This window comes from Cydia pomonella, chromosome 18, assembly GCF_033807575.1.
Source record: "Cydia pomonella isolate Wapato2018A chromosome 18, ilCydPomo1, whole genome shotgun sequence".
NCBI classification, from domain to species: Eukaryota; Metazoa; Arthropoda; class Insecta; order Lepidoptera; family Tortricidae; genus Cydia; species Cydia pomonella.
The window spans coordinates 3881152-3897341 of record NC_084720.1 but is presented as its reverse complement, the minus strand read 5'-3'; the positions used below and the strand labels follow the sequence as shown (position 1 = coordinate 3897341).

Genomic DNA, 16190 nt, shown 5'->3' with positions numbered 1-16190 from the left:
AATTCTCCATATCTGACAACTAAAAGACTAAAGTATCTTGTGTTTTAGTCGATAATAGTCCTTATAGCTGTAATATTACGTTACAGAATGGTGAAATGCATCTGGAGTTGGGACATTCGGGATCTGGTATGCAAAATGTGCAGCATAATTGACCAACGGCATTGTTTATTTTAGCTTAGATCATTACAATGTAAAGGCAGCTGAGTTAAACGATAAGATAAAATCTAGGGCTACTTGCCTCTAGGGTTACTAACTCGGAGTTAAACCTGGAGTTACCAATACAATTTAACCCTGGGTTCGTTAACTCTGACTAAGTGGCTAACCCATGATTGATGCAAGTGGACTTGAAACCTCAATATATGTATATTCATTTAATTAAGAAGGGGCGGATCGGGAAGGACGGGGTCAAAGGGAAAGGGGAAGGGTACCTAAAGCCAGAAAATTAGAATAAGAAGTTATGGCGAAGATATAGCTGTCGCACGAGTTTTTACCTTTTATTTAAATTAATCTAAAAATATACTATTTGCAGGTTTCAAAAAAACGGCAGGCCAAATAAGTTCCAGCTTGCCCAATAACTTAATTCGTTGCACTAAGATGTATGCATGTGGCTTTCCGTAAAGAAGGGTCCTTATGCTTCATATGCTTCGCTATACTGAGCTACGTTTATGGGACCAACCCCGAAATCGTTAATTTTTTTTTGGTTTCATACTTTTTGACTGGTCGGATGTCGATGTTTTCTATGGAAAACCCAAAAAAAAATTAAGGGATTGCTCCCATTGTAAAAGTAACTCGATTTAACGAGTAAAATTGATCCCTGCATTTAAAGCCCACGGTGGGAGACATTACTATATACCTAGTTAGTGTTAGACTGGAATGCTCGACTCATCCGTTAGAATAAAACTTAAAAGCTACATTAGACTGGTCATCACAAGATCGATCATCGCAAATTGTGCGTGCATAATCGTAATTTGTATCAATTGTTGCCCGATGTCTATTCCAATCATTTAACGAGCCTGGGTAACCTTTAAGATATACCATTCGAATTCATTCAGACTACTCCAGCACCTGCTGCAGTATTGTTACTCATACATATAGTTGGTCAAACCAATTTGTCAGTAAATAAGAACAATAAAAACTATACTCATCCTTTTCTTTTGGATGCTAGTACTAGTGTAAGACAAAGATAGTATGACTCCCTCTGTCTATGTTTGAAATGAGATAGCCCTTTGACAAACTATACATACATATAATCCCGCCTATTTCTCAGAGGAGTAGGCAGAGACCACGGATATCCACTCGCTCCGATCCTGACATACCTCTTTAGCTTTCTTCACTTTCATAACATTCCTCATACACGCTCGCCGGTTTAGGGTGCTGTTGACCTGGCCTTTCTTAAGGATTTCCCCGATTTGATCAAAGAAAGTCCACCGAGGTCTACCTCTTTCAGCTCCCTCTTCTACTTCTCCCTTATATGCTGACTTTGTTAGCCTTATTTCACTAATTCTTTCCACGTGTCCAAACCATCTCATCATACTTACTTACTCCGTTGACTCAACGACCAAAAATGAGACTTGGCCTCCGACACAAGACAGCGCCACTTTTCTCGGTCCTGTGCGACCTCTCGCCAATTGTCGACTCGAAGCTCGCGCAGATCCGCCTCCACCATGTCGCTCCAGCGATATCTAGGGCGTCCGATAGGACGTCTTCCTGCTAGACGACCCAGGTACGCTCTTTTTACGTTCCGATCTTCGTCCATTCTCTCAAGGTGGCCCAACCAACGGAGTCTGTGGGCTTTTTACTTTCTCCCATGATGCTAGGTTTATCATACCTTTCTCAATTTTAGTCACTACATCTTCGTTCAGTCCACACTGTTCCCTTGTCACACTGTTCCTTATTCTATCTTGTAATCTCACACACTTCTTCAACGCTCTCATTTCCTCGCAATCACTTGGCTTTGATGCCTCTTCTGCCATACCCAACTCGCTACCAGACATAAGTGTAGGCACCAACACCTGTCTATGCACCGCCAACCGTGCATTTTCGACTCCTTCCGGCTGCTCCTAAAAGCGTTAAACACCCCATTCACACGATTTCCAGCATTCACTTTCCTTTGTCAATCATATCAAAATACCGGACAAAACATCGATTTTCCCATTTGTGACAGTAATGCAGGTGTCATAATGTCGCGCTGCAAAACTGTTGCAGTATGAGGCCGATATGCGGTACATGATTACTTTTAACTAGATTTAGAACACTACTTACTGCAACTCGCGCAAGCGATGAGAATTACACGGCTGCGCGTGCGCCTACTGACAGCCACTTCACTTGGATAATGAATTTGATAAGGTAAAGGTTTTGCCTATCTTCCTGATAAAACTGACATACAGACAATACTCTGTTGTTAAGCGCTGGTATTAGCCGTGTGGCTTCTAAAGTTTTCAAACCACGATTCGTCGGTTTGAATCTCAGTTCGTACCAATGATCGATGAAGGAAATCATAGTCAGGAAACGAAACAATCCCAATCCCAAAAAAAATTTATTGAAATATTATTATTTATTATTATTATCCATTCTTCCCTTTCCCAATAACCAAACAATTCAAAATTTGCATCTAATTACTTTGCCACTCTTGTGGATAAAATGCAACGTTCTCATCAGTTTTTGAAGTCAAGAGAGCTTGGAGCTGGTGTGGTGAAAATTTTTGAACATCTCTCCTCAGAAGCGGCGCTAGGCTTGGGCGACGTGGGCGACCGCCTACGACCGCGGCCTCGCGGTCCGAGGGGCCTCGCGCCTCAAATATGTATAACTAGGTGTAACGTAAAAATTGATTCGTTATTTCTTGCGCCACACAAGGGCTTTTATCTTATCTTACCTTATTATTTTCGGGGGCCTTTGCGGATACACTTCAACCTATAGGGATCTTTTTTGAGTACCGGAGGGCCTCGCTAAATGTACCTTGCCCAAATATTGAAAGTAAGTAGGAGAGACTTAGTTTTTTTTTCTGACTGTACCACATAAGACCCTGATTATATTATTATTATAGAATTAATGCAAATCTTACTTCATATACTTGTCAGTAAGGATAAAGCATCAGGTAACAGGTAGACAGTATTAAATTACCTTCATGGCCTGATATTTGATTCCTTGCAGTGTTATTTTCCTTTGAATTGAACCTTAGATATTCTCTATGATTATAAACCAAGATTACAGAGAAGTTGCATTTACTTACCGCTCACTGCTGTGGCGTAGCGACCTGATTAATAAATTTAAGAATCATGTAAAGCGTAAACTTATTTCTAAAGCTTATTATACCACACAAGACTACATGAATGATAAAACAACGTGGGATTAATTGTGATTCGAAATGATTAATTATTTATTATATTTGAATAATGATGATGAAATGGATATTCCAATGCATGTATTTCCTTTGTTGTTTTTATTATATTTGTTTGACATTTAGAATTTATTCTAGAAACAATCTAGACTAGTATTTTTTATACATTTTTTTTTGTATGACTATATTTTGTGAAAGTTTTAGTATTAAATTTGATCTATGAATTATATTCATTAGTATTATATATGGAATAATATTTACAACATCAATAAATTGCTCTGATAATTACCTAGATTAAGATAATTATATGTAATACTGTCTTACTATTCATAAGTGCTTGTTGCTAGGCCTACATGAATAAAGTATATTTGAATTGAATTGAATTGAATTGAATTGAATTGAAGTGGATCTTGGTCTCCGACACCAAAGACCGCCATGCTTCTTTGTCCAAAGCCGTTTCTATCCAGTCGTCGGCGCCGAGTTCGCTAAGGTCTTTTTGCACTTCGTCTCTCCAGCGGTACCTAGGGCGTCCAGAAGGTCTTTGATCATTTGGAATTCCAAAGTACGTAAGTCCAGGCTGCACGGTCTTCACCCATCCAGACTACGTGCCCGAGCTATCGGAATCTGGCGGCTTTCGTTTCTCCAATGATGTTGCGGAGAAGATGGAACCAGACAATTTAAAATTTTATTTTTTATATACATAAAGCTTTTATTTCCCATACGAATCCAATAATCCAACAGCTCCATCACTCCGGCATAGGTTGTTAAAGCTGCCCCACTTCTGCAGTGCTTCTAAAATGTTTGCGGAGGCACGCATACAGACGGGTTTCACGCTATAGTGCGTAAAAGAACTGTCTCGCTAGTTAGCAGGATGCGGAGAGCTCTAACGGCATCGTAAAATAGTTTGTAGGAAAGCTTGACTCTCCACAAAAGCACAAACTCTTAACAATTTGATGATCATGGGAAGCTGATTTTGTGCAATTCAAATTTGAATGTATTTTAATATTATTGTATTTCCTTTAACTTCATGGACCTATAAATCCTGGTATTTTAATAGGCTTGCGTGGGGATATAGATCCAACACGTACAAGCGCCGTAGCTAGAGCTGTGATGTCATGTAGAACGCCTGCTGGAACCCGTTCACAGGCGCAACAATAGACTCCCATGAACCGGTCGCAGCAGGCATTGGGACTATTGTAGAAAAATTGTATTTATTATTTATTTATTAAAAATATTAACAATCGATTTTAAGTACCAAATTATGAAATATATATATATTAAAGGCGTAAAATTACAATTTTCATTTATTTTATTGGGCTAGTTTAATAAACCCACACTCGTGTTTAATTAAAGCCTTTTCATTATGAAGCAATCACATAAAATACTATTATCTTAGGTCATTCTAAACAATTACAGTGCTTCATAATGTCTAGTATGATAAGAACAAACAAATCATTTCTTACCAAGAAATAAAGCATCTTTACTGTTTCGTAGTAGCTCTGATGAATGCCTCTGTCCGTAAGACTAATGGCTAGGTTACTAGTAGCATAATTTACTGAATCAATAGACCACCTAGATGAGTCCAGAGGGTCTACCGCCAACATCGAAGAAGGTTTGTTATCTGCATCGCTCGAATGTGCAATATGATTAAAAAAATCGAATATAAATGAAGCACGACGCGATAGAAGCAGATAACGATTTTCGAATTTTCTATCTTAATGCTAGGTCCATATCTGATTTACAGATGTACAATTCGCAGAAAATTTGAAGTTAAGTTTCATATATTTGGTAATTTCGCAAGTGTGGAAACTAACTTTCCGACAGCACGTCATCATTTTTGAATTTTGAGCGTTCGATTCCGTCACTCGAAATTCTGTGGAAAACGGCGAAATGCTATGTTTGAAATACAAGCGATAGACATTGGTAATCGATTCTATTAGTACAATTTAAACGCCAAATAGTAGAAATAGTATTGAACGAAACACACGAAAAGGAGCGATGGAAACTCCAAAATCGCCCCCCACGTGACTTTCGGTAACTACAAAACCAGCAAACACACAACATGCCACTTAAACACAAACAAAAACATAATTGAATTATCCTTTTTTACAGCATACAACATGTTACGCTGTTTCGTAACATGATACTCTCATTAGCTATATTATAATCACATTTAAACGTAGTAATTTGTACAGCCAATATGATTACCGGTATTAAGCCCTCTTCACACCATCTCTATTATCTTGAACTGACCATTAAACATTACATTACCTACCTTATTGCGTGTAGATAAGGTACAATAATTGCTCGCTTTAATAAGTGTGGTTGGTGGTCAAAGTTTGTGGAAAGAAGTAGGTTATCTCATATCTAAAATCTAAAGTCAATGTTACTTGCTGTAGCGCAGCTTAAATTTTGGACAATGAGAAGCGGAAACGTAAGAAGACAGGTTTGATAATAGTACATTACGATACAAGTGCGAAAAGTAGGAAATTCGACACGAGTTGCAAATTATCTATTCCCTCGTGTATCAATCCATTACAACGGTTTACAGTACATATGGCCCTTTAAATTTTCGACTTAGGCACGTAAAGTGCTAATTACCTCACTAATGCCAATAAAAAACTCTTCTTATAAAGATATTAATGTTCATGACATGTTAATTATCATAAGTGGTGTACTGGAGGGTGTAAGGAGCAGGCGGGCCGTATGCATGTTTGCCACCGACGTGGTATAAAAAAAAACCGGACAAGTGCGAGTCGGACTCGCCCACCGAGGGTTCCGTATTTTTTAGTATTTGTTGTTATAGCGGCAACAGAAATACATCATCTGTGAAAATTTCAACTGTCAAGCTATCACGGTTCATGAGATACAGCCTGGTGACAGACGGACGGACGGACGGACGGACGGACAGCGGAGTCTTAGTAATAGGGTCCCGTTTTACCCTTTGGGTACGGAACCCTAAAAAGCAAGTATATTTCACCGACTAAAATATCTTGCCAAACTTACGGAGAACAGGGGGCCGATTTTTTAATTACGAGTGCTCGATTTCATCACTCGAAAATCTGTGGCAAATGTGTGGTTTTTGAAATACGAGCAATAGAAATTGGGAATCTAGTGGTATTGACCACTCGTTTTCTATTAGTAGAATTGATGGAAGCCGTACAAAGTCGGGCGCTCAAAATTAAAAAATCGGCCCCGAATGACTTTTTCTTATACGGTACAAATTTTAGCCTGCACTGTTCAATCTTACATAGCGAGCGTATCACAATACAGAACCCCTAGTGTAAATTTATTCGATAGCGTGACGTGATGTACGCGTTTGCGTTAAGTCTCATTTTGTATGGGATTTAGAAACAGTGCGCCAAGCGGGACGTTTTGGAAACTCAAAATCCTATACAAACTGAGACTTAACGCAAACGCGTACGTCAGGGCACGCTATCGAATAAATGTACACTAGAGGAACAGATTGCGTACTATCATCTACTTGAAGTATACTACTCGTTTAACTCTGATAGCCCGCAGCAGACCACTTACATCTCACGCGTGTGAACCTTTGATGAGTTGGACACTAATTATAGAGTTTTTGTAGACTACCATTATTTTTGACTGTTGGTTAAATGTCAGGGCACCTAATACGGTGCGTGTGTATTGCCAAAGATTGACAGCTATGAAATCTGACATGTTTTGTAAACCAGGATATCTCAATTACTAGGGTCTTTAATTTTTTTACCTTAATAATGTTTTCCGGGTTAAATAAGGTTTTTTTTATAATTAGCTTTCTTTATGTTCTATGATTTTTTTAAAGATTTTTAGGGTTTTTTGATACATTTAAAAATAAATGTTCAATAGTACTAAGCTCTATATTTTCATATGCCAGCTTTAAGTCTGTATCTGATAGACATCTGAAAAATCAGCTCGGTGTACTTAAATGTTTTGACTATTTTAATTTCTCATGGCAGATGTGCTACTTTCTTTATCACTCACTATAATGCACTGAATACAGTATAGTTCGTGTCATCCACGATGACGCGCAGATTTGTCCAATCTAACCTTTAGCAACGTGACAATACGAATCAAGGAACGCGTCTTTGTGAATGACACGTTCGATACCCGGCGATAAATATTCCACGTCGGTCTTTAGAAAGAGAATATAGGAGACAACGAGAGAGAAAGAGATAACGCTCTACGAAGCCGAAATTCCGATGTGCAATATTCTTCGCCGAGTACTGAAGAAGAAGGAATAATATATTTTTTTATGGTTTAATAATTGGTATGAATTGAATACAGGGTAAAGGTAAAACAAAGGAGAAAAAAATTAATAGTAGATTGTTAACCAAGGGATGAAGCTGAATAGTCCGAGGCTGAAATGATGCCTTCCAGTCGAGTTAAGTAATCTACTTTTCATTTCGAATACGAGGAAAAATTACATGTTTTTTTCTTAAACATGACTAAGAATATTTTTTTATACCATATCTTGAGGGTACTTTCAATTAACCATTTAGGTAACAGTATCGTTATTTATGGAATGGGGAGTTAAACAGCAGAATTGAAATTGTATAAGAAATCCATTTAAAACCAAATTTCAATTGCTTATCGTAAAAAATTTACAAAATCGTACTTGGAAAGTAAAATGCTCTTGTGCAGAAACGTATCACTTTCTGCGCACTTTTTAGGACAAAAATGACCCTCTTTCAGAACATGAGAAATGAAAAAAATATTTCGCTTTCGAAAATTGCATACTTTATTTCACTTCTATCACACAGTGACAAAACATTAAACTTACTATGTACAACATAAAACTACGTACAGAGTAACTTTTTTTTATATTTTCTAATGCCGCATTCATATCGCTATCGCTTTGGCTATTTACTTAGTATTTGTATCCTTCTTCAGAGCTGAAGCTGGGTGGTTGCCGGGGTCCTCCGAAAGTTTCCTGATTGGAAGGCCTTTGCGGTTGCTGTCCGAGACCCTGACCACGGGGTGCCTGGGAACCAGGGAAACCTTGAGGTCCTTGGGCCGCTGGGCGGTTAGATCCAGGGAACGCACTTGGCCCTTGGGCACCAGGGAAAGCAGTCTGGCTTGAAGCACCAGGGAATCCAGGTTGACCTTGAGAACTTGAGCCAGGGAAAGCAGCTTGAGGTCTTGAACCATTAGGACCCTGAGGCCTGGATTGGCTGCCAGCGTTGAAAGCGTTTTGAGGCCGGTTGTATTCATAGCCGTCTTGTTGAGTGTTGCCCTGAGCTCTCGGGCCTTGGGGACCCTGGGGGCCTCTCTGAGCTGGAGAACCTTGTGATGGCTGGTTGGAAGGGAGGTTCTGGCCAAAGTTTGACGGTCCGCGGCTAGGCTGCGATCCAGATCCAATTTGGTTCTGGTTGAATTGAGCAGAGCCCTGAACTTGGCTTCGGGGACCTTGGGGACCTTGATTGAACGATTGAGGAGCAGATCCTTGGTTTCCAGGTTGACGCTGCTGAGATTCAGGAGCCAGATATTGTTTCTGGTTGAGAGCTGGGCCAGATGGCTGGTTTTGTCCTGGGACGGGTCTGGCTTGACCTGAGGGCTGATTCTGACCTGGGAAGGGCCTAGCCTGGTTCTGAATGCCTGAAGGCTTGAACGGTCCGGAAGGGATAGCGTTGGCATTTCCATTAGGCTGACGACCTTGATTCTGGGGACTGGAGTAGTCATAGCCAGCCTGACCGCCGGTTTGGCCCTGAGCACGCTGACCAGGGAATCCTTGGTTGCCTTTTCCGTTAAAAGCTGATTGGGTTTGAGATCCTTGGCCAAAACCTTGGCTTCCTTGTGTCGAGCCCTGATTGAAACCGGATCCCTGAGGTCTAGATGGTCCAGCAGTTCCTTGGGTCGAGCCCTGATTGAAACCAGATCCCTGAGGTCTAGATGGTCCAGCACTTCCTTGGGTCGAGCCCTGGTTGAAACCGGATCCCTGAGGTCTAGATGGTCCAACACTTCCTTGGGTCGAGCCCTGGTTAAAACCGTATCCTTGAGGACTAGATGGTCCAGCACTTCCTTGGGTCGAGCCCTGGTTGAAGCCAGTCTGGGGTCCAGATGATCCAGCAGAGGCCGAAGGTCCGAAACCGTTGGAGCCGCCGTACCGCTGAGCTTGGTTGAAGGAGGGAGCGTTGTACACCGGAGCGTTGTCTTCTTCGGGGTTGTAGGCACCTGTTAAATAATAAAAATGCATTAGACATTTATTAACTCCTACTAAACTTACATTTTATAACAAGGTTTTGTATCAAAATCAGCTATAATATTTTGGTCTGGCAGTAATGTTAAGGTTTATGCTGATGTATCAGACGGGTTCTTCTACAGGATGTATCCAAAATCGATATTTTATTCTTATAAGGAGAATACGTTGGTGTTTTTAACATTATTCATTGAAGAATACAGATACCTAATAAGTATATACGTCATAAACGAACTTGACATTTTATATCTTATATTGCATAAACGTCGATAAAATATAACGTTATAAATATAGATCTCGTTGCCATAAGTATTAAATACCTAGACTTAAGAAATATTGAGTGCCCTTACAGGGTGTCATGTACCTACCATCTTCAAATTGTAACACCTAATGTATAATGAGCATGAATGCAATACAATAAAGAATAAAGAATACCATAATTGAGTCACACACATTTTCAATCTATACAGACTCTAATAATAAAAACAGGGTATATAGAGTCGTTAATTTTTACTGTATTATCCACGGAGTGACCTTTTTCTAAAATGTATTTGACCCTATTATTTCTTTAATTGGTACCTACTCTAAAACTGATGAACATGCGCATGCGCTCAATGGCTTCTTTTTATACACGCCACCAAGCGAACACAGACTCTAAGAACAATACACTCAATCAAACTTATTATGCCTCTTACAACATCTCTTAGAGTTAATTTACCTACTTTCTGTTTGAAATATCATAACTTCATAACTAATATCAACTTTATATTTCAAAATTTAACATTTTTATCGATTACATCGCCAAGAACAGTGAATTTTGATTTTGAAATAATAATAATAAAAATCTTTATTGCACACTACATAAAAAAAGACACAGGATTGAGAAAATAAATAAATTGGTAGGTAATAACATGCGGACTTATCGCTAAACAGCGATCTCTTCCAGGCAACCTTCAGATAGTGAGATGGCTAAAGAAGCGAAGTTAAAGAGTGGTGCAAAATAAAGAAAAAATAGTAAAAATATAATGTAATACATATACTGTACATATATAGTTAAAAAATACTACATTTATTACTATATGCAAAAAATATATATACATATATAAATGACAAAGGAAGCCGTAACAACAATAAGGAATTTAAAGAATGGATTTGAAATTTGATTTCCAAGTGCAATTTTTAACATGTATTCTATCCTCGGCCATTTTATGGGAATACACTCATTAGAAATAATATGACAACAGATGGCAAATTACTATGTTACTGGTGTTGCAAATAACGTTTTGTAATAAGATTCGTGACTACAACGCGTATATCTTCGCATTTTACTATTACTCGGAAAGTCACACAAATCGCGAGGCCAATATTAGTTATTTTAAGGATTTGAATGGACAAAAAACTTCGAATAATTAGATACTAGTATGATAAGACAATTTAAAAATAAATGCTTTTTGAAGTAAAAGAATTAATTGCAAGGACTTTCCCCTTGTACAGAGTTAGGTACTCGCTCATTCTTCTTTGGTAACTGTATTCCGAATGAGTGGTAGCTTCAAAATAAAATAATATTATTTGGTCATTATAAGTCGAATCAAAAATCTGTTTCACTAACTATTAAGTTTCACTATTAAGTTTCACTAACTGTTAAGTATCTAAACTGGTTGAGATAGTAATATTTTTTTTAGAACACAGTCACATAAACACATTGTAAATATTTGTAAATATTATTAGTTATTTAATCTTATTATGTAAATATTTAATGTAATCCTGACTTGTAAAACAACGATTTTACCAATAAATAAATCAATCAATCAACATACACAAATGATTTGAAATACAATGTAGTGTACTTAACATACTTAAGAATCATAGACCTGGAGGTTCATTATTAAGTAATATTACTATTTAATTGCAATGTGTTTAAGTATCTTTCATACATTTAAGTATTGTTTGTAGTTCATTTATATTTCGTGTATATTATTGAATACTTAAATAGTTATGTTTATGGACTAGTGCATTTACAAATCATTAAATTGTTCGACTTATTATTTAAAATTACTATTACCCATAACCTTCAATCTCTTGCGAAGGGTTAAAACTTTAAGCATTTACACGAAAAATAAGAAGAGTATATTATTTCCTTGTCTATGCTCTTCCTTGACTGATGTTTTTAATTAGAAATAATTTGATATGCACGTTTATAATTAAATCTACACGATTTTTTATAGTAACTATCTTAATTTATTTCTTATGATTGGAATTTATTTGTATGAATCACGCACGCAAATGTATCAATTATTGACTGCGTGTATTTATTTATATTGCTAAGTTATTAAGCAAGGTAGTTAGTACATAATAGGCACCTATGGTAGTAAATAGTCTTGATATAAATATTCTAAAAAACATTATTCGCACAAAGCGATTTGCCTGATCTTCTTTGAATTGTAAAAAAATATATGTACTTCGCGCTCTTACCTAGTGTTTGTAACAAAATCGATCTAGGTCTATTTAAGGCTTTAATTAGGTATCACAGTAGCCACCAAATACATCGGAGCAGCCGTGGTGCTCACAAATATCTGAACGCGCCACTATTGTCAAGGCGTTAAAGTCAGATATTTTTGAGCACCTTGGCAGCTCTAATATATCAGATGATGACTGTACAAGTGAGCTACATCCTTGATCCTATCGTTATTTCCAAACAGCAAAGATTAAGATCAATCTCCAGTAATTATGTAAGTAATAAAAAACAACAAATCTTACCTTCTTGAGTCCCAGCAGCAGCGGCCCTTGCGTTCTCCTCAATGGACCTCAGGATCTCATCAGGAATAGGGGGAGGTGTAGGCAGATGGTCCCCCTGGGGCAAATAGCCGTTCTCGTCAGCGGTGTACGTGATCTTGTAGAACTGGCCATCGTCACCAGTGTACGAGAAACCACCTTGAGCTTGGACACCGTTGGTGGCTACTCCTGACTCCTCGGCAGAAATGCCGTTCGAAGTCTCGAAGTGGTAGGAGAAAGTTTCACCATCATTCTGGTTATCGTATCGGAGGATTTCAGCGTTCCTGTCAGCGGCCGCTTGAGGACGCTCAGGCTGCTGGGGTCCATTTTGCGTAAAACCAAGCTGAGAAGGAGGTTGTACGCCAGTTCCGACAGGTTGGTAGGCCTGGGGCACAGCCTGTCCAGAAGGCCGGCCGAATGAACCAGCGTTGCTGCCAAATCCGGAGGGCCCTGAAGGCTGGTTGGATTCAGGTCCAAATCCTGATGATCCAGCGTTGCCAATTCCAGCAGGTCCAGAAGGTTGGTTAGATCCAGGACGCCCAAATCCGGAAGAGGATCCACCAAAGACAGGACCGGCCTGGCTAGGTCCAGAAGCACCAAAAGGTCCCGCCTGAGACTGAGATCCTCGGAATCCTGGAGCCTGCTGCCCAAAGCTTTGTCCAGGAGCGCTTAAGGACCCCGGGCTTCCTCCAGCAGTCGCAGCACCAGGTGGTGGTAAATACGTCCTATCCAACTTCGCAGCATAGCCGAAGGCTATAAGGGATAGGACTATAATCTGAAAACAGAAAAAAACTCGTGATTTTCCGTGAAAGATCAAAGGACGGAGGTCAAGATTAAAACTGTGTAATTTGTCTAAATTGTAGACCAATTACGAAAATTGAAGCTTGTTGCTTCGTATTAAGGTATAAATTGTTAAAATTACCAGCTTCATGTCTAAGCTGTGTGGACGGATGGGATTGAATGTGCTCGTCTGATGGATCTCATCCTATTTATATGGAGTAAAGTCGTTCACAGCGAGTTACTTAAAGCTTTACTCACGGTCCTAACCTTTGACTGCCGAAGATTCCTATTTAAGAGTACGTTCGACTTGGCAGTAATAATAAGTTGATTGTGTATTTAGTTTATTGCAATTTATATTTTAAGAGAGCGTGACGTTTTAATAGCTGAGTAAATAATATGCAATTATTTTATTATATATTTATTTAAAGTAAAATAGCAGAAAAAAGTAGTAGTTTATTCAATGATTATTACTATAACAAGTCGAGTAAAGAATATGCAATTATTGTATTATTTATATATTTATTTCAAGTAAGGGCTAGTGTTAAGGGTACCTTTGAGCCAGGGACAGCTCGGGGGGGTCTTTTTGACTAGTCTTAGGTTTTGTTATTTTTTTTATACCTACCTAAATAAACAGATTTAAAGTAAGTAAGTGTTCTATACCTAATCTCATGGTAAAGGAAATTAGTATATCAAAGCATTGTTTGCCAAAACTTAGATTTCTTATTCACTTTTCCTCTTAATTTTTTTTGACATTTCATGATTTTAATGACTTTTTTTTTAACTAATATATTTTTATATAATATTCTTCCAAGCCAACTTTGACCGTAGAAAAAGGCTCTAAATTCTGCCCTAACTTAACTACATTTTTCAAAATTGGCCCCTTTTGTATGTATGTATGTATATACTTTATTGTACATAGAAATAAAAACACGAAAAACACAGTTACAGAGTAAATTAAATACAACAAAGGCGAACTTATCCCTTTATGGGATCTCTTCCAGTTAACCTTTGAGAAAATGAGATACCCTTTTGATACTGGCAAAGTAAAATACTTGATTATATATCACTATCAGAACACTGAGCGAAAAAAATCAACAGTAATTTTACTGGTGGAAATTTATCGTAACACTAAAAAATAACAATAAAAACTGCACGTTGCGTTCGTCCCCTTAACAATTGCATGTGTGCGTCGTTTCAAAACCTTCCGATCGATATTACTCCGATAGTCTAATTATTTGCACGTCTACATGTGTGTGTATGCTTGTGTGTGTGCGTGTGTTTACAAGCTTTTTTGTGTCGTCTTTAGCCGTGGACTACATTCTGCGATACCTAATTCAATTCGGTTTAAATCAAATACACGTAGGTACAATTTTTATAAATATATATTATCATGCATTTTAGATATAAGGTGTACATTTTTCCCGCTGCAATGTAGCTAAAAGTGAGATGCTTTTAAAATTATAATTATGAACACCTTTTGTTAACTACGTTTGATGTAGGTAAATAAAGACCTTACTTATTTACTTAACGTGCTTACCTAATGTTACATTTTTTCTAACATTATAATTGAAGGACTTAATCATAGACTTCGATTCGACTTGGATTCGGGAACACAAATCCAGGTCGTTAGAGTTCATGCATGATAGCATGAGCAAGTGATACTGCAATGGTGCAAAAAAAAAAAAAATCTACATCAACTCTAATTTGAGGCATTATCTTTGGACCTTAGTGTCGATGGCGCTTACGCCGTACTACGTCGCGCAGCGTTGTATTTGTATCGGAGCATCGTTTATTATGGTGGAGGCGCGAAAGGGACCTTATTGTCGATGAATAAGGTCCCTTTTCATAGATAACGTCACATTTAACCTCATTGACGTTTTTATGTTAACATGATCAATATGATCATTAAAAAAATTAGATATAGTACCATAACAATACTTTAACTTATTTACATGTGTTTTAAGTTGTCATTTTCATGTGCTATGTGTGTGTATTACAATGTTTCTAGATGTAAATACGCATGCATACGCTCACCCGTACATTGTTAACTTATTTACTCCTAATTCTCATGTAAGTGAATTGTAAAAAATTCTTATGAGAAATAAAAAAATTCTTTAAACCGAAAAGTTTTGCATGCCATATAATGTTGAACTACCAAATTATGTCCACCATCTCATCTACAATGTACCATAATTTTAGCAAATACTCTTACTTACTCACTCATTTACGCGTGGGCGTAGCTACTTTAGCCATAGAGAAATAAGCTTAGAGCGCTCACTCCATGCATGTTTCCTCACTTAGGCGCATGGCAAACTGCATCCGATAAATGGCCAAGCATAGCAATCATACCGCGTGATGTTTGTGTTACCGAACCGTTTGGAAATACATTATATCGTATGTTTACCATGTCGCTCCGAAGTTTGAGCGAACAACGCTATGCGTGTATCATAGCGACATCCCGCTCGCACGACGAGCTAATCGGATCCAGTGTGCCATGCGCCATAATGATAAAAGTCGTATAGGCATGGAGTAAAGACGGGCCTTACGGGCACTACGTACGTAGTGGGCCAGTTCGTTGGCGCGCATGTTCGCTCGGCATATTTGCGTATCAGATGTATAGTTAAACTTAACAGTTTTGAATGATTCACGATCAGTTTCACTAGACTTAAATCGACCGGGATATAGATTGTTATTACCTTTTGTATTGTTTTCGAGCTCCCGATATTTCGTCGCAGTTACATGCATCTTGTTCACGGGTAACTGGAGATAGCGGGTGGGTGTCAAAGTTGTGTAGACCGCAACACAACAGTTTTGATTAATAGGTTTTAAAGTTACTACTTATGAAACTTGAATCTTATCGTACATAAGTTTACGCTAAGCTTGTATTAAACTATTATAAATGTAAAATTATTGAAAAATTCAATTAAAACCCACCATTACCTCGTTGGAGAATAGACCCCGGATCTTAAGCAAAATTACGCAGGGGTCAACCATTATAAAAATTAAAAGCACAGGGCAAATCAACGTGTGTTGGGCAAACAATATGACAATCAGACAAGTGCAAGGACGCAATTATGTACAAACAGTAACACATCAATTTAC

At 38.1% G+C, this 16190-nt stretch overlaps 1 protein-coding gene across 1 annotated transcript; it reads right to left on the bottom strand.

Annotated features, from left to right (window-relative positions):
• Positions 1-8054: 8054 nt before the first annotated feature.
• LOC133527683 (collagen alpha-2(I) chain-like) lies at positions 8055-13414 on the bottom strand. The gene is made up of 3 exons (XM_061864801.1): positions 13231-13414; positions 12294-13083; positions 8055-9511 (listed from the first exon to the last, which is right to left on the bottom strand). Exons 1-3 carry the CDS (start codon positions 13237-13239, stop codon positions 8208-8210), a joined length of 2103 nt encoding a protein of 700 aa, XP_061720785.1. The 5' UTR covers positions 13240-13414; the 3' UTR covers positions 8055-8207.
• Positions 13415-16190: the final 2776 nt, after the last annotated feature.